Genomic DNA, 19437 nt, shown 5'->3' on the forward strand with positions numbered 1-19437 from the left:
AGTTATTCTTACCCCATGCTAATTTCGCCCTTTTGTACTTGCGTACAATTTTGCCCTGATTTAAATTCACCCAGTCATAGTTCTTTTAAATTTGCCTGAGAGAAAAGGGCAAAAATAGAACAGGGTGAAAATTTCCCCATGTATACAGTAATTTTAATAATTTTTTTTTAATAATTCTCCTCCTTTGTGCCTCAGAACATTACCTTGACTGGACTTGATTTTGTTCAGGACCATCCGCTTCCAGTAGAGAGGAACAAAATCTGAAAAGAGATTTACATTCTTGTATATAAATTCCTTCATTATTATTCTTTACATTTAAATTTTTTCATACATCAGTTCTTGTGAAACATGATAGATTCAATATGCATCATCATTTTAAAATTAAAATTTATGGTTCACATTTCATGAAAAGATTTTTTTAAACAAAATTTTCCAGATTAAAAACAGATAATTTTTTATTGCAGGATTTCCTTTCAAAGGGTGATATACACCATAATTTTTTGTTAAATGTTTCATAAGGAAAGAATTCAGCGAAAAACAAACAGTTTCTGACAATTAGCCTACACAGTAACAAAAAAATCTTGACTTTTTATCTCTTCCTGCTCTTGACATTTATATACCAGTATCTACAAAACATGAATAAAAAACTTACTATTTTCCTGGTCCTCTTTAACTCTTTTCCGTTCACTGGTGAAGGCTTTCATCCATTTTTCTTTCTCCGCTGAGCTCCGAGCCACCAGAAGGTACCACTTGTCTCGGGAAATCTCGTGAATTTTCCAAGCATTTTTCACTGTAACATTATATTGGGTATCTGATGTAGGGAAAAATGGGAAAATATAAATTTCTTTGAAAATTGAGAAAATTTATTTTTAAGAACGAAATAAAACCTTTGCCGGGAAATTCAAAACCAGGCTCATAAAAGAGTGCTAAAGAATAAATAACGATTTAAATGTCCATTATTACCTTTTCCATCCTCGATATCAATAATTTCACTGTCATCCAGATCTATCCTTCCCTTATAACTGTAACCATTCTTTTTTAATAAATCCTGAAAAAAAAAAGAAACATGTTCCATTAAATATATGGTTTTCAACTTTTATTTATACAGCTTAATGTTTCATACAGAAAGTGTTGTAGCTTTGCACGTGTCTATGTACATATGTTATTAAATTAATAAAACTTGTTTAATTTTACCTAAAATTTGATACTTTGAATAAAAATACTTATGTTTTGAGAAAATGACAATGATATATGTAATTTGTATAGTAATGCAGATTTATTTAGTTGTCAACATTTAAGCTTTCATTTGCTGAATTAGCTGACTTCATAATATTCCAATCAACCTTCATAAAACCAAATCCATCCAACACCTAGAATAAACACAAGTATTTACAAAGCTACATTTGATCTTGTACTTCTTTATTGACAGTTTACCTTTTTGCAGTACACTAACTGATGATCAAACAGGAAAAAGTTCCTTTCCTGGGACCAGCCCGCGGAGTTGACTTTGTTCATTTCTCCCGCGAATATCAGTTCTGAGCTATCCTCCAAAAGGTCGGGACCCTGAGAAAAATAAAATCAATGATAATCACTATATTATTCCTACATGACACCATCTACACAGACATGGCTGATTAATGGGGGCTTTATCATAGAGGCCCGTATAAAATCTATATTCCTACTGACCTGCCAATCTTCCACTGCTGTCTGCCAGTACGCCAATTTCTCTATGCTCTCCATCTTGCGTTTTCTTTCGTTGATCAAGGTGGCTATTTTCTTCATGGCCTCTAGCGCCCCCTTGATGTGGGCATGGTCGGGATGGGTCACCGGGGTGTATTTTAAGAGTTCATTGAGTTGGAGGGGATATTTACAGATCTTTTGCACGGGGGTTAATAAAAATCCTTCGAGGGGTATCTCGATCATTTCTTGTAATAATCGACAGGCCTGTAATAGACAAAAAAAAGAATTATTTAAAAAACATTGTGGCTTCCATTCCAAAATGAATTATAAAGTCAATTTTGCCTACATTTTTTTTCCCTTTCCAATACAAAATTGACAGAAATATAATGGGTGTAAGATAATCGAATTACGGGATTCCATACCTCGAAGAAATGCCTGTATTTTTTGTTCCTATATAGATCTTTGAGCTCCCCTGAAGCTGACGGATGGTTATTACAGTAATCAGAGTAGATCTCAAACTCCTTGCTCTGAAATCAATAAAATATTACATAACAAAAGAACTGGAAAATCATTACTGCATTCTTAACCAAATAGATTTCATTTCCTCAACAACCTAATAAATCTTTTGTGTTTGCCTGGAGAGCGCTTTGCAAATGAAGATGCAATCATTTTTTGTTAATTGTGCAAATGTTTTAACTTCCATATGGATGCCCCTATCTAATCACTACTTATAACAACTGATGATATTATGCTTCAGAAAGATCCTCAGAAAAGCTCCTTGAGCTTTGATAATAATCCATATAATAAAACGCAATGAAGAGTTTTAATTACTTACACACTCTAAGAAACAGTGCCCTAATTGACTCAGATGGGGATTGTCTTTCACAAAGGAAGTCTCTATTTTCTCTAGAAACTTTTGAGAAAATTCATAAATATCTTCCATATTGCCAAATATCACAGATATCCTATCCTCCGAAAACATGTCCTCTCTCTTTCTGGCATGTCGTATATAACCCTGGTGAAAGGAATTAGAACAACCATTAAATGTGTACAATGGAATATGCATTTTCAAATATTAAAGCATATAGAGTTGAATTTCAGTAACTTGAACATTAGTACATTCATAAAAAATTCTAAGGATATGTTTACAAGAATTCATGGTCATATGCTTTTTGAAGGTTTAATTTTTAACTTTGATACATCAAAATGTAAAATTTTCAAGGTTATTTGACAGCAAGGCATTTTATAAATCTCAGAAAGCATGACAACTTAATTGTTAGGTTTAATTTTCAAATTTTAAAATCAAGAGTCTCCATGAAGCAGACCTACCTCTACCACATCCTTGAGATGCTTGACATACTCCCTCTCTGCACTGATGATTTCGTTGACCACATTTTCCCTGGCCTGGTCCGTGTTGATCACACTTATTCGTCTGTTGGCTGGACTGGAATGTTCCAGGATGTCTTCTGTTGTGAGACTGAGATCTGAGGGCTCCTGGTTCACCCGTAACTACAATCAAAGTTCAAGGTTATTTGAAATACTTTTGGGAGACATACATGCCACATTTAATTGAAAACTACAATTTTTTTTTTTGTTAAATTTCACTCAATGTCATTAAAATCAGATATTTCATGCTACCAACTGTTGACTTCTCAGCAATTAAAATATTGAAAGACCTATTTTTAATTACATGTAGACTGATATTCTATTTGAGAAAAATTCTTGGGAAATATCAAAATTTAGGATAATTCTTACCCTGACAAAAGTGGCAGGGAACCAGCCTTCGCGGTCGTCAATGGCCCCCCACCACCAGTCTTTATCAGACATGTCCGCCACCTCTATCACATCACCCGCGCGGAATCCAAGCTCCTCTTGGTCCATCGTGATATGGTCCCATAATGCCTCAGCGTACGTTAGAGTGTCCGGTTCTGGTCTCTGTAAAGATAAAAATACTGAATTTACAGAAAATGTTGATAAGTTTACTGATCAAAATTGATCTAATACCTTTTTCTAAGAGACTAAAACTATACTGAAGAAAAAGTCTGTATCCTCTATTTCACCTTCAAAAATTCCACGCCATTAATGGCATAATGTTACAAGTTGTCATTATAAAAAGAAAGCTTGGATGAGAATAAAGAAGGAAAAAAAGATTATTAACCAAGATTATGCACATTAATCTACATTGTCAAAAGAGGTCTGAAAATTAACAAAGCATGTCAGAGTCACCTAGGGTTACATAGAGGTTTAAGGTTGTAAAATGTTTTTAGAATCCAGATTTCCACCTGAGCGGACTTGTTTCAGAAAGTCACACCTTTGCAGAAAGTTTGGTCAGGGTTTTATGACAGGATCGTTTTGTTATCTGCAAAGCAGGCATGCCCGTAAATCTCCACAATTTCAACTGACCAGGTCAAAGAAAAAATAAAAAGTTTTGAATGGGGATTAAAGGAAATACCCTGTGACAGATTTCCTCAATAGATACAAATGAAGCAAACCATCAATAATTATTGATTTTGCAATCAACTCAGACCTCGTTATCCAATTAACATCCCTCCAGGTATTTAACAAAAATGTAATTAATGCTATGCAGGTAAATGGTATGACTATTGTTATTTACCTTTGTATATAAATAGATATATTTAAATAGCTGCAGGGTTTTTTCATTACTTAAAAGTTGAAGTTCTCCATGGTTATAATTTTCCTTTCATAGATAAAATATACAAATTACTTCTCATAAAGTTTTCCTGTACATGCAGCCACAAGGAAAATCAACCTTCTCAAGTGTTTTATGGCTACCAGTATGTAAAATTAAATATTAAGCAAAAATTTGAAATCTGCTTTGCTGGATAAGCAACTTTCATATGCAGACAATCTAATGCAGAGACAACAATATTGATCACTCCCTAATGACACACATTCAGATTGACTGAGAGGATGAATTCATCTGTAAAATCTACTCACTTTTGAGAAATAGGTCCAAATGAGAAAGACCACCACACCCCACAGTAACACTTCCACAAGGAAGCACATTTTTAATTCATGCTGACATCCTTGGAAATGATGGGACAATGAATGACATTCTGCTTCGAGAGGAAAGCTTTCAGGATGCAGTATGTGTGTGTAGTCGCAGGCTTAGTAATGTAAAAGAGGCCCCAGGAAGGGGGAAGCGAACACAATGTGTGTTTACATAGTTGTCAATACCATTCGGCAATATATGACATTACATGTAGAGGGTTATCTACACAGGGTAAACAAACAAGCCACACTCATCGTTTGAAGTGTAGGGCAGCGTAAGAGAGGAACATTTGTTTATGGAGGAGTTACTTTGTTATCTTGTCTCAGTCAACTCTCTGCCAGCAATATAGGAAGCATGGGGTGATAGTAATCAGCTTAGTTAATGTATTAGAGAGATAATTTTCCTCTTTTAATTAGAAAATTAGGCAAAGGGTTGTGAAAATTGAACTTGATCTATACACAGAAGCCAAGGTGAATTTGAGGTGAAGTTTGAATCATTTTCTACTCTAAAAGTACATTTGTACAAATCAGATCCTATCCCTACCTGAATTTGGACTTTAAAAAATCGAACTTTTAACTGGACCATGGTAAATTTATGTCTTCACTTCTCAGAATACTTCAACAAACTGATGAGAATGATACACAGCTACTTGGTATTTATAGTGAAGACCAGACAGACAGACGGCCCAACTACCTGTCAGGTATCACAGTTGTAAGAGCCAGGTGTATTGCACAGGTAGATGGGACTAGCACAGGTAAAGTGGACACTGTAACACCAGCAATTACTGCCAGGAACAAGGTGCCCCCTGGTTACCTTTTTTAAAACTGAATTACATTTTTGGGCTACCATAATAAGATGACATGTGCAATTTACCACCATTCAAATTACCATACAAATTACACTGCTAAAGCACCTACCAGAACAAAACCAGTTTTTACCCTTGAATGTTAATTTTTTTTCTGATTTTAGGTTCTATAGAATTTTCTTTAAGCAATAACAACCTCTGGAGAGCGGAGGCGAAGTTCAGGCCTTTCTAAGGAGTTGTCCCTGCTTTGATGGAGTGTGTGGGTCACCCTCATGGATCCAAATCGTGTCCGGTCAAAAGTTCCCAAGTCCAGGGTGAGGGATTCCTGCCTCTCCCTATAAGGTAAGGCCACCGCCATCCTCTTACTCCCTTAGAAAACTTCTAACCCATTAATTATAACTACAAACCAGGTATATTACCATGTCTTTGTGTTCAATTATTTCTTTCTCTTCTCCTTCAAAATTTTTTAGTCACACCCGAAATTTACACAGTCACATATGAAGCATCCTATTGTAGCATGAACTAAAACAATCTCCACATTTTAAAATATTTCTGTAAAACTGAAATAATATATCCAAGAAATTTCACATTTTACATGTAATTACTCATAATTTATCATCATCAGTCATCATTTTCCTCTTAATATTTCCATTTTTACAGATAAATGCACTTGTTCGTCCATTTTCGTCATTGTACTAACAAAATCCTTGTCAGAAGTTGGCCGACCTCTCGTTTCATCAACATGTACGGCAGTTCGTTGTCGTACACCCTGATGTGTGTGTGTGACATCTCGTCATTATATTCTTGTCCACAGAGAGAACCTAAGGAGCCTTCGCTATGTCACAGCTGAACAAGTAGAATTACGTCTGACATAACCGTATCCTTGCCAGGGTTCGTCTTGGTTTGGCTTTACATATCCTGTTGGTGATCTATTGTCTGATTCATTCACACTGACCATTTCACATCTCTCTCTCTACAACCCGATTGCTATCGTTGGAACACTAACACTTCATTAAACGTGAGAAGCCATTCTTCATTCCGTAGACCGTCTGACACAAAGACCTGATGCCAGCCTATTTAGGCTTTTACCAATGCTTACAAGGAAAACTGCATGTAATCCGCACCAACACGACTTTGTGTTTCACATTGTTACAAAATCAATCTTTGCTCTCAAGTTTCAGATATAAAATTCATATTCCCACTGCACAAATGAAAAAAATATATAATCTCAACACGTCAACAGATCTCATTCAACCCTCATCTGAACTCGTATTACTGATCAATGAACTGTCTTTGATAGCCATCCAATCATCTTAAATCGGCTCAATATACACAATATCTTACACTTGAGTTAATCATCAACTGGCTCTTTTTAGTGAGCAACTAAGTATATCAATTTTGAAAGACCTGCAGTCCCAAAACCTAACACATTGATTGCTATTATGAGAGACCTGGTTAATTGTCTGTGTGATGCACTCTTCTCACCAGACCCCCCTTTTTTGTTGCTTTATCTATACTCAGGAGAATATTGCATGTCAATCAATATACCTTGTTTCCCTGCCGATTAAGAGCAATATCATGCTAGATTTTTTTTCTTTGTTTGCATCAACAGTAATTTTGACAGAAAAATTTGAACTTGAGAATGGTTATCAAGGGAAAGAACTCTTGTCTGAGCAAAGGAAAACTTCTTTTTGCTCAAGTGTGTTAAATATGTGTGTACTTACTGTAAACAGCAATGGTAAAATCTAGTGTAAAATACTAATGATTATTTTCTTTGAACAAGAACTGAGAATGTTAAAATATATTGGATGGTTAGAAAACAAAAGGCAAATGGGATAACATATACAGTCAAACCTCAATATCTCTTACTTGATGTGACCAAAAAACAAAAAAAAACCCTTCCGGATATCTCAGGATTCAAAATGTCCAGATTAAAAAAGTTTCAGGGACTTCTAACTCTCTTCAAAATATCTACAATATTTGAAATATTGGTGTTCAAGATATCGAAATTCGACTGTACTTCTTCCAGATTTTTTAATATACACATTGTATCATGCATGGGGGTGAGAATTAATTTTCTTTACCTCTCTGAGTGTGGACAGATAGCTGGCAGACAGACGCGATGCGAGACTTTTTTCGTGGAGACTGATCTGGTCCCCAGAGAATTCCGAACCCTCATCACTGCTGCTGTCGTTGTCGTAATGATACAGTACATCCTCACGGTGAAGGTTTGAAGAAGCTGTCAAAAAAATTATAACTTTAAAAATACACCATCTTTCATTTCAATATCCTTTGCTAAATATACATACACCTATACAATGAACACAATATTATGAATTTCTATACACTCAAAGCATTTGATTAAGATGACTTGTACATAAATCGTCAATTTTTTTTGGCATTATATGATACAAACACAAGAACGCAGCTTTCCAAACAATGAACTGTAATTAATGAGTTTGAACTCCGACCAATGGTACTGAGGAACAAGTTTGAACTCTGACCTATAGTACTGAGGAACTTCTTTTTCTTGCTGAGTTTATCAAGACTCTCGGGCATGCTGTGTGATCGGACCAGTGGATTCCTCCGCCTCTGTTTTCTGGGGGTTCGCTCCAGTCGCGTCTTGATGGGGTGGGGGGTTGACATCTGAAATACATCACATTTTGTCATAGTGGTGTCTTTCTTCTCAATATAATCATGTTTATCTCTAAAGGTCTCTTAGAAAAATGAAACAAATTTCAATGTTGCTTCAACACAGCTTTTATTATAATTCTTCTTAAAGAAGTACACATTCCTCCAAGTATAAGCTAAACTGTACAAACACACTCTCTCATGTATATTTTATGAATGTCCAGGTAAATTCAGGTATTGTGTAATTTTACATAGGGTAATGTAAGAATACTCAAAGGTGTCACTGAATTTTCTCATTCATAAAACCATTTTAACAAGTTTACAATAGAAATGTGTAAAAGCTGACCCGATAATTATGTCACATAATTAGAGGGCAGGTGACTAATTGGTTGATGGCATAATAAAAGGCAGGTGAGCAAATCCTCCCATAGTTGTAAAAGGTGTGAATTGTAAACTATAGTACTATCAATGTTTACATTCCATGAATTAACCAATCAAGTGGAAAATACAGGAAAATCTTTGAGAAATTTTATGGGATTTTTTTTTTATTGCAGCTATTATTAGACGTTTAAAGTTGACAATTAAAACTCTTTTTTTTTCTTGAATTTGTAAACAGAACAATTAGCTTTGTAATTTATATTTAAGTTTGTAAACAATTTCCTTAATTATCTCCTTAAAAAAATGTATTATCCCATTTGTAAGGCTTAATATTTCTCAATAGATGATGTTTGCTCATACTGCATGGTGCATTTAAAAAAAATCATGCTCATGTAGTCATGAATAATTACTTAAATTATGCAAATAATAATTCACAAAACACAACACTTCAAGTGATAACAATTCTTTCAACTCCTGTCTGTCATCTCTTTGAACTATACTGGTTTTACAAATCAATGACATAATGCAGAACATATTTAGTCAAAAAAACAAAACAAACAAAACCCCACATCTAAACTGCATTAAAAGAAAAAAGGATTTTTTGAAGTTGAAAGCCATCTACTTTTCCATATAAAATTCCATCATAAAAGTGGCCCCTACCAGCCTGGATCTGTCGGCCTTGTTCCCGGAATTCCTCCGAAGGGGAACGGAGGTACAGGTATCGTTCTCCATCACATGTATGACATTTATACCAAGTCTCACACGAATCCCATCAAACATACAATCACTAAACCTCCCTACACTTCTCCCACAATAATTATCTGGATCCATCTTTAAAATCTCAAACATAATTTTCCGCTCTCAACAATAAAATCTCCAGAGAAATAAACAGACAAAAATATGAAGAACTTCCTTCACACATAGCATGTCACAGTGAAACTATACAAAATCTTTGTGGGGACACACATATATTACACAAGTAGTCGGTCGACAAAGTGGTTAGGCGACTTCGGAAGCTCTCCAAACAAAATAGTTAGAAGTATAAAACCCACAGGAAGGGGCGAACAAATGTTAAATCCAGTCTCGACAGAAAAACATGACCTAGAGTACACTGAAATGTATGCAAAACATCACTGAATGAAGTTCTGTCTTGTTGTAATGAAAAAGTGCCTCAGGGGGGAAAAATTTTTTACCTGTTGAGTGACTATTACACAGAAAAGGACAAAGAATGTTTATATTTTTCTTTGGACTGGTTTTTAACCTTTTTTCTGAGGACAGGTTATTGAGAGAACCTGTCTTCATAATTAAATACCAAATCATACATGTATTTATCTGATGGTAGCTGGAGGAATACCTAAAATCGGAGCTATCTTGAACAAGTTTTTTTAAATGCGCACTTAATTTTTCAATATTTACCTGTTGACATTCCAATATTGACTATAGCAAAATTATTGGATAACACTTGGCAACAATAGAATATCTCTCTTCAGAAACTTCCTGGCATTACTACCTGGGCTCACACAACATTGTACTTCTAAATCAATTTTTCCTTCTTGTGTACTTAAATAAATGCTTTCTAAGTAAGAAGACCATGCTACTTTTTCACATTATTCACAAGAAAAAGGGAAGGAAATTGTGTAAAACAGAACCTTAGATATTTACTAAATTTACTAAAGGCAACAATATAATCTTTCAATATTCTGCAAAATCACTCATTTCTTAATTTGTATCAAATTTTTGTGGTTTGAAGAAAAACTATGGGCTCTTTTTTGTAGGATTGTTGAGCAGTTACATATATGATATTCTACATTTCCTAGTGGATAGTAATTTAATTGTGGCTCTCTTCATACCTCAAAAGTGATGAAAATTAAACTGCCATGAAACTAAGAGATTTCACAGAAGTCAATTAAACTCTGCTGCTTGTAGCAATGTAATATAATGTCATCTTTCTCTAAACTCTCTTTGAATACTTAAGTCAAGTAATCAAAATTGAAACGTGTCAAGAAGGAATAAATTGTGTAATAGAATGAGATGCACCAGGCCAGTCCTGAGATCAACACCTCCCCCCCACCCACCCCTTCACTGTAGACATTTATCCTACTGAGCTAATCTCATCAGTGTCTTTCTACTGTTTCCACTTTTTATCCCCTCGCAACAAAGTAGAAGCTGCAGTTATAGTAACACATCTGTATGTGTGTGTGGGTGAGAGAGTTTATACATAACAGTTACATTTTTTATTAGAATTATAATGTAACTTTTTGCAAGAAGATGCTCTGCTTTGCAGTGCTCTTGTTAAAAATCACCACTCTTTCCCCACAAGCTATAAATAAGAGTATAAAAATAGATCTTTTCTTGCCTACATTTTAAAATGTTGGAATAAAATTTATGAAACATCTTCCTTAAACCTACCTGACCAACACACAAGAAATCAGAAATTACTTGCACACTGCCAATGCAGGCCTGTTAACAATGTTTTTTTCCTGTAAAGGTTGATTATGAGTGAACTATATATATTTACATGTAAATGTATTTGTATTCTTACATGGATATATATCTGCATACTCATGCACAGAATATAAAACATAAATATACACATCCTGTGCATATATCATCAGCTGTGCATGCATCTTATACATGTATGTATAAACTGCAAGTCATTGTTACATGAATTTTAAAAAATGAAAATGTTTCTTGATTTAAAAAATGTAGAAAATAAGAAGTCTATTTTATTTAAATATATATGCAACACTCTTTGAAAGAAATTGAGACACACCATGCTTATTACATTATATTAATGCAACACATGCACACACTCTTTAGAGTTATCTACCCTTGATCACTACAACAACTTTGTGTGTACAGTATAATATATGCTATAAATGTATCTTTGAAATATGTTCTAATAATTAAACAGAGAATGGGGAAACACAGAAAACAGATTCAAACATCACTCAGTTAGAAGAACAGAGGTTTCAATATATAATATATGATTCAGAACTTAGAAAGAAATTCAAATCAACATTCTTTGAAAATTACCTGCTTTACCAAATTTTTCTACAAATGCAAGGAATGACTTTTTGTTATTTTAGAAGTTATTTTACATGAATTTCTAAACATGCACATTTTAATTTTCTCTTCTTGCTTTAGTAATGAAGTGTGCATCAAATACTTTAAATTCATACTGCAATTATGTGCTAGCATTATAGATTCTCAAACATCCCAGTATATATCTATCAGTTCATACAAAAATATTCAAATTCAAAATATAAAGTTCTTATTTCTTAATTATTTTGCAATAATTGATTGTTTATGCTTCTAATAAAGTTCTGTGTTAATTTGATGGAAATTTTTTTTTAAAACCTGTGCAAACCAGAGACAAGCCATACGGTCAATGTTTCTGTAAAACATTCCCAATGCATCTAAAACTTCTCGACTCATGAAGGAAGCATTACAACACAATTTCACTCGTTCTGCTATGTAACAGTCTACATGAAGAAATTCTAAACTGATTACCAATTGGTAATTAGCAGCTACACCTGTTCATGGGAACAGCATACTTCTCCCTTACAATTATCTTTCTCTTTCTCATGCATATTATGGATTGGATATTCATTGTTTACAAATAAAACTGAATTTACTGAATTACAGTCTTCCAGTTTTTAAAAACCTTACCCGTCTCATGCTCGGTTTTTGGTCGTAACTGTAGAGTCGTCCCAGTTTCTCCAGATTTTGTAAGGAGCTGTAGGGAAGGAGACAGATCTGGCTTCCAAATGGTTTGTTTTCATCCTCGCCAATGGAACTTCCACCTAAAAATATCACGTAAAATTTATCAGTTAAAGTAATCATGTAAAATGTCTCTGTAATTTTTTTCCAATATAGGTCTAAAATAAATCTCTTAAAAAATATTTCCTTGTCATGAAACAAAATTAGATATATTTAAAAAAAATTTTCAACAAACATGTCATAGATCGAGTTTATATAGACATATTAACATCACTTATTTCACGAGGTGTTAATATTTTCTTCTCTATCAACATGATAATTCTTAATTACACACAATATAATGAAGGATAATGATGCCAAATAAATCTGCCCATACAGCCTGATGGCAATAATAATGCATATCCAGACACCTTATCAGCCAGCATTCCTTTATGATAAGGAGGGTCCTGCTAAGCTGTGTACATTATGATGCACATTTATTTACCGTATACACAAAATGTATACAAGACATGTACAAAATGGTAAGGGGAGTTAAGTAAGCTGCATGGTGGCAAACACTTCGTTAAAAATTTGATTGATGTAAATTATTTAAATTCAATAATTTGAAATATTCCTCTCTTCCGGTGATTTTGGATTCTAAAATAGAGATTCCCCTCCCACATTTTCATAAAAAAAAATTAATTATCAAAAATTTAAACAAAAAAGAGTCATAAACATAACATATGTAGGCTCTTCTGAATCAGGAACATGAAACAAGTAAATTTTATTGGCTAGTTGGGAGTTTATCACTACTGCATTAAAGCTGTTAAAAATTGGTTAACTGTTAAAATAGGCAAAAGAGCTATTTTCAGAAAATGTGCATGGCCGGCACTTCAGACACTTATTTATATGTCATATTTATCACTGAATTAAAACATCCCCTTTCTCACTGAAAAGATATAAACCAGTATATTGTCAAGGGAATGGGGTGGGTGGGTCATAAACATTTTTGAAGCTGCATGTTGTTTGATTTTTTAAAAAAGGAACTTAATTAGTTCTATAAATAATATATAACTACATGTATGACTGCAATGATGGCAGAATAATTAAACCAAAATCCCCTTGACAAAGCTTAAAATTTTAATTCATTTAAATTAAAAAAAGAATAAAAACAATACAATACCAGCATAAGAAGCTGGACGCTCCATTTTCGGAATTTCCAGGCATTCCATTAAAAGTCGATTTATTTAATCCATAAAACATTCAAACATCATCGTTTGACACAGATTTGAAAAAAAAAATGATGTCATATTATCCCTACTTTGAACGTGCCGGAAAAACATTCACAATGTCCCATTAACAACTTTTTCCTGTGCAAGTTCAAATATGATAACTGAATACGGTTGATATTCCCTTTATAATCGCTGATCCCCCTCTTTGCTGGTCAACACACTCCAAGCATTCCTTTCTAATTACATCGCTCCGATAAAAACTAAATGTTTTTTTTTTATATATATTGCGTTATCAGATTGTACCATCTTAAATGCTAAGTGGCGAAAAGAGAGATGATGAATTTGCACAGGTTTGTCAACACTGACGGTAATACAAATCCAAAAGCAAAACATTCGGGAAAAAAATATTTTTAAAAAAAGATCAAACTGTTGCAAAGCTGGAGTCATAGAGTTAAATGGGGTGATAAGATTAGCGTTCCATATTATCTATTACCTGGCCTATTCATTGTTTGGCAGGTATGAAAGCTTCTTTAGATGTAAGGATAAATTTGATATTCTGGGGGTAATATTAAGAAAAAACAAGCCAGGCTGTTATCTCTGAAATAAATAAAGCCCTTAATCTTGTTTCCAAGTTTTGCCAGGTAAAATGATTAGAAGAATCCCTCCCCCTCCCCCTTTTAACGAGATAAAATATGTGGATATATACACTATATAAAATTCTCTTTAAAAAACTAGTATTTAAAATAACTATATTTGTTTTTGAAGTTCCTGAATTCCAATGATGCAAGAACAAATAGCTAGTATGATTGAGGAATAAAACACATTTCAGAATTTACATTCCAATATAATTGATTCTAAATACATGTATTGATAAATAATATACAGTACATGATAAACATGCCTCACATGCTTATAAATATGGGAATTCAAAAAAAATCAAAATTTAAATACAAAATATATGTTGCATGATGATAATTTATGAGGGGGAAAAAATCAAAATACCTGAAAGTACCATTTGCATGCTAAACGAAACCATCAAAGCTACATATATATAAAGCTAATGCAATATATAAAATGAAACAGAACTGAGTCTATAGCTTGAGGGGAAAATACTCAGCCAATGAAAAATTAACAAAAAAATAAAATCAAAATTAGAAAAAAAAGCCAGGCTGATTTTCTTTCAATAATTTCCACTTACTACCTGTCAGAAAGTCATAGTCGTCAATTACGTCTTCATACATTTCATCAAACAACTGGATATTGTCCTCTGAAATATTTCCATAATATTGTTATATTGCGTTATATTGTTATCCCTAGTCATACAGGCATATTTAACCATCAACACTCATAATCCCTTTATACTAAATCTTGCCACCACTATAAAGGGGGAAGTGAGTAGCACTTACATAAAAGGACACTACAAGCTAGTACTCATTTCTGATCTATAAATATCTGATATTTGGTTTACAATAAATACAAATCTTTTTCTTCTTTCTTCCATGTGTCTAATTTAATAATTATGTGAAGCACTTTTCTCCATGTGCTGTTTTGCAGTGCATTCGAATGCTGTGTTTGATGCACATATAATAATATGCATATTATCAGGATATAAATTCCTGTGTACAGAAAATTTTGCAAAAGCTGATAGATAAACCATGATGGTGCTTGTGACCTTGATTTTTTGGCAGATAAAAATGTACATCATTATGTTCAATTAAAATCATACCTAAGTCAGATTTGGGTCTCTGCTTGCTTCTCCGCGATGACTCCCTTCGTTTGACTGGAGTAATCTCCCTTGATTCCTCAAGGTCCGCCCATCGGACGCTAATTTCTGATTTCGGTCTTTCTGGTCGCGGAGAGGGGGATTTTCGCCTTCGGACCACATTGCCTGAAGAATCTTGTGCCGTCTGTAAATACAAAAGTTTAATCGTGAGATTACAATACCAAAAATACCAAAACTGCTAAAGCCATGGATATTAAAAAGATAGGATCCAAAAGAATAATTTATTTCTTATGCCATTCCATTACAACTGATCATTTCTACTGATCTCTGCTATCTTGAACATGCTCCACCCTTCACATTATATACAAAATAAATTTAGCTGAAACCTGATGATATGTATTTGTAATAAAAAATATTTGAAGAGGCTTTAAAATGGACTTTAATCTAATCTGTACAATGATCAATGTCCTTCATATTAAATTAAAATGCTTGATTAAAGTTTAAATAATTTTGTAACTGCAAAAAGCTTAAACACATCACTTATGTGTAAGCACAGTGTGTGGTGGTTTGCTCTTATGAATCTGCTTGTAAAAAGATCTCAGAGAGTCGTAGGTTGACAGCAAATCCTCAATCATTACTCATGACATGATTAGTCTAATATCGCTTGAAAATATATCTCCTGTTGATATAAACCCAATAAGAGCTACCACTTCCCTTTCTAATAAATCTAAGACATATGGAAATATATTACAAACCAAATTTCATTTCTCTCTTCCTTGCTCAAAAATCCCTTGAACAAAATAGAAACCAAGACTTACAGTAACCAATCTGTCCTCCATATAACCCATATGACATTAATCTCATTTCTATGTCAAGTACTAACCTCCTCTTGATCAGAGTTATCTTCCTGTTTTTCAAAATCACTTTGATCAGCATTCTCAATAGTTTCTGACTTGTCAATTCTGTCACCTGATTGGACACTTTCTTTGTCCCCTGATTGGACAGTTTCATTGTCATCTGATTGAAAAGTTCCTTCTCCATCATCTGATTGGATAGTTTCAAATATGTTATCTGATTGGTCAGTTTCAGAACAATTTAATTCAACAAATTCTGCAAATGTGATTTTGTCACTTGCTTGGACAATGTCACTATTTTCAGAACATATTTCAAATTGAAAAGCCTCCTCGGGGACTTCAGGAGATTCTGACCCCTCCCTCAGTGTGTCACATGATTCCTCTTTTGGAGTGTCTCTTGACTCCTCTTTTGGGGTGTCACACGACTCCTTTTTTGGGATGTCCAATGACCCCTCCCTGCTTATATCTGCACAAGCCTCTGCTTCACTGAGCACCAAGGCATCCAACTCATCTCTCTGGATAATATCAGGTTCTTTTGTAACCTCTGAATCACTTTCCACACTGTCTTCATTTTTGCTTGTTTTGGAACTTTTCCTTCTTGGAATCCCACTGCAACCATATGGCAATAGATGCTTTCCATTGGAAACTGTGTACTTTTCCTCTAAGGTTTTCCAGCACATCAACTTATTCTGCACGAGACTCATGCCACCAATCCTGTTGAGTTCTCTATATAGACTTGATGGTCTCTCTTGTTGCTCAGAGCTAGATTCCTCCATACTACCTGTGAAACTTGTGGTCAAGCTAGCAGGGACACTGTTCACTTCTCTTGGCTCCATGTCTGAATCTACTAGTATTTTGCTTGTAGTATGAATTTCAATGTCTGTTTTATCACATGAATTTGCCTTTGAAGTCGTGCGAAATTTTATTTCAACTTCCTGATTCCTCAGAACATGAAAATCATCACTTTTTTCAACAAATTCAGCCTTAGTGACATTTAATGACATGGTTGAGTTTGGTAATTCAAGCAATGAAGTATCGCTTTCCGTGAAATAAAAGCAAGCCTCATTCTCATCGACAGATTCATTAAATAGATTTTCTTCAAAATCATCTTCAAATTTGTCCTGTACATTTGACTCTGGTGATACTTGAGGTGTTAAAGGAAAAACCTCTTTGCTAGCCCCTAATAAGGAAGTGTCTTCTCCAGTAAAATAAAAGGATGTGGTTTCTTGTCCACCACAACTTTCAAACCTAGTCTCGGTCCCTATCTCTTGCTCCTCATGGATCGGCACTTCATGGCTCTCTTGGTAGCTATCAAACCCTGAGCTAGGTTTCTCTTCTGTTAACGATTTGGTTGAAGCTAGAAGTGTTCTGCTAGATCCACACACCGTAACAGCAGTGCTAGGAAGACTTTTGGATCCACAAAGATTGGTTTTGCTTGCATTATAATTTTCCTCCGTATACCTGAATGTAGCTTCTTTCAAACTTTCCGACCGCTTGACCATCCATGCTAGTTCACAGGAACAAGACTTATGGATGCTGAGCGTTCTGAACTGATCGGAGCTGACGGAGGAGCAATTGCAGGTATACTGCTGCTTGCTCCCACGTGACTTCTTGAAACAAGAGAGAAACATGGGTCCTTTCATTACCAGTGCAAAAATACAATTACTGTTGAACAATTACGTCAAAATTATTAGCAGAACCCTTTGCCACATTCTAAACATATTTCAACAATCAAACACTTTGGAGGATCCTTCCAAGTTTATTTTCTTCTCTTGAATCCATTAACACTGTCTAATAAGCCAAGGTGCAGTAATCCCATTAGTTTTTCATCAGTTCCTTCATTCTCGTTGAAGTCTCCCAGACAAAGCAATACAAACACTTCTGATTTTTTTCTTTCTAAAGAATTCACTTGATAATCTTATCTCCCAATTTATGCAGTTTTAATCCTGATTTATATTTTTACCCATACTTCCACTGTCCTCTAAAGTTTTATCAGATTGAGTGTAATTTACTTCATGCTTTCAATGAAGTAAAAATTTTCCTGTACAGATGATATTATATCATACATATTAAAGTTTCCTTATTGAAAATATGTCCCAATAAGCAAAATTTGTCCAGTGCAGTATGTAAAACTAAATCTTAATCCACCAATTTTTATCCGTGAAACACTGTTTTTGTTGACAATAGTCCGGGAAGCCTTAGTAATATTTCCTGTGTATGGTCAATGTGTATTGCATCACAATGTCTTATCCCTCATTAGATCATTCACCCCCCAGATCTACCGTATGCAGAGGTGAGCAGAATCAATTCCATATCCTTGTGTGTATCTTTTCCAGTTGTCTATTTCCAAGCGAAGTGATCACACATTTTTCATCATGTATTCAAGTTAACTGACCGCTGGTAAAATGAGACATCTTAATACATTGTACTTCAAATAAATAATGACTTCTCTGCCACAGAAACAATACTGCCTCCAAATATGCCTATTTGAGATAATTCAAAATAAAATGTGCATGTCTCATTCTATTTTTCCAGGATTTTTTCTCCCATGTGACAATCAGCTGAGAAGGGAGGGGTCAGTGTTCCTAACTGATATGTTTAGCTCCCAGGGACCATGAAACACTTGACTTGTGACTTCAAACACAAAATCAGACACTAAAACCACCACAATTTATGGGTCCCTTCTCACCATCCCTGGTGGCTACAGACACATTAATATATAAATCCTCTAACCAAACCAACATTCAGCTCAGGGTATATTTGCTGCTATACACCAACGCATTTTCTTCCCTAGAATCTTGACTAGAACTCAATTCAAAACCAAGAATTCCTTTCAATTTCTTTTCTTTATAAAAAAAAAAGAATTCTTATTGCCATGGAAACTTATTGGAGTCATTATGTAACTTTTACTTTTTTTTGAAAACAGGAGTTTTCTTTTAATTTACTTGTCATGTAAAAGAGCTGCATATGTTTTTTGCTGCATTCCAAAGGTGAAAATAATTACTGCAATTAAGATAAACGATGCTGAATATGAAATTAATCTTTATATACTTAATTACAATGCTACTACAAGCAGACTCCAAGTTGTTATTGCAGACAGATAAAAATTTAGTAAATCTTTATTTTACACATTCTTTAACCCCAGATAATTATGATAAAGTAAAAGAATGCCTTTGAACCTTGAATTTCGAAGCAGCACCAAAACACTTGAAAGGTATTTATAAATCAACAATAATTTTTTCTCATTAGACTCCCCCCTTTCCTCAACGCTTCAATCTTGAAGCAATAAACCAAAATACTTTTTCATATATTGCACATAGAGCTCTGTTAAACCACACCCAATTAGTGCTTAAGTCTTTACTGGTGATACTAACGGCAGCCACATATGATTTTTTCTCTCTAATGCTTCTCGACAGCTG

General features: G+C 34.3%; 1 protein-coding gene across 6 annotated transcripts in view; it reads right to left on the reverse strand.

The window, feature by feature from the left end:
- The window catches only part of LOC134230096 (uncharacterized), a 51034-nt gene that overhangs the window by 1747 nt on the left and 29850 nt on the right, over positions 1-19437 (reverse strand). The window contains exons 3-18 of one of the 6 annotated variants that reach the window (XM_062711883.1): positions 15168-15348; positions 14640-14708; positions 12180-12313; positions 11544-11561; positions 8003-8144; positions 7583-7737; positions 7223-7243; positions 3436-3615; positions 3010-3189; positions 2516-2695; positions 2103-2207; positions 1687-1944; positions 1435-1563; positions 964-1048; positions 653-790; positions 204-260 (exon numbers count right to left, since the gene is read on the reverse strand). In XM_062711883.1, the coding sequence (XP_062567867.1) occupies positions 204-260; positions 653-790; positions 964-1048; positions 1435-1563; positions 1687-1944; positions 2103-2207; positions 2516-2695; positions 3010-3189; positions 3436-3615; positions 7223-7243; positions 7583-7737; positions 8003-8144; positions 11544-11561; positions 12180-12313; positions 14640-14708; positions 15168-15348 (2032 nt within the window). Of the gene's footprint in view, positions 1-203; positions 261-652; positions 812-963; positions 1049-1434; positions 1564-1686; positions 1945-2102; positions 2208-2515; positions 2696-3009; positions 3190-3435; positions 3616-7222; positions 7244-7582; positions 7738-8002; positions 8145-11543; positions 11562-12179; positions 12314-14639; positions 14709-15167; positions 15349-19437 lie in introns of all 6 variants that reach the window. The other 5 variants (XM_062711881.1, XM_062711880.1, XM_062711879.1 and 2 more) reach the window with 5 other exon arrangements.

The sequence above is a fragment of the Saccostrea cucullata genome, unplaced genomic scaffold, assembly GCF_032062105.1.
Source record: "Saccostrea cucullata isolate Sc308-1 unplaced genomic scaffold, CSIRO_AGI_Scuc_v1 ctg240, whole genome shotgun sequence".
Lineage (NCBI taxonomy): Eukaryota > Metazoa > Mollusca > Bivalvia > Ostreida > Ostreidae > Saccostrea > Saccostrea cuccullata.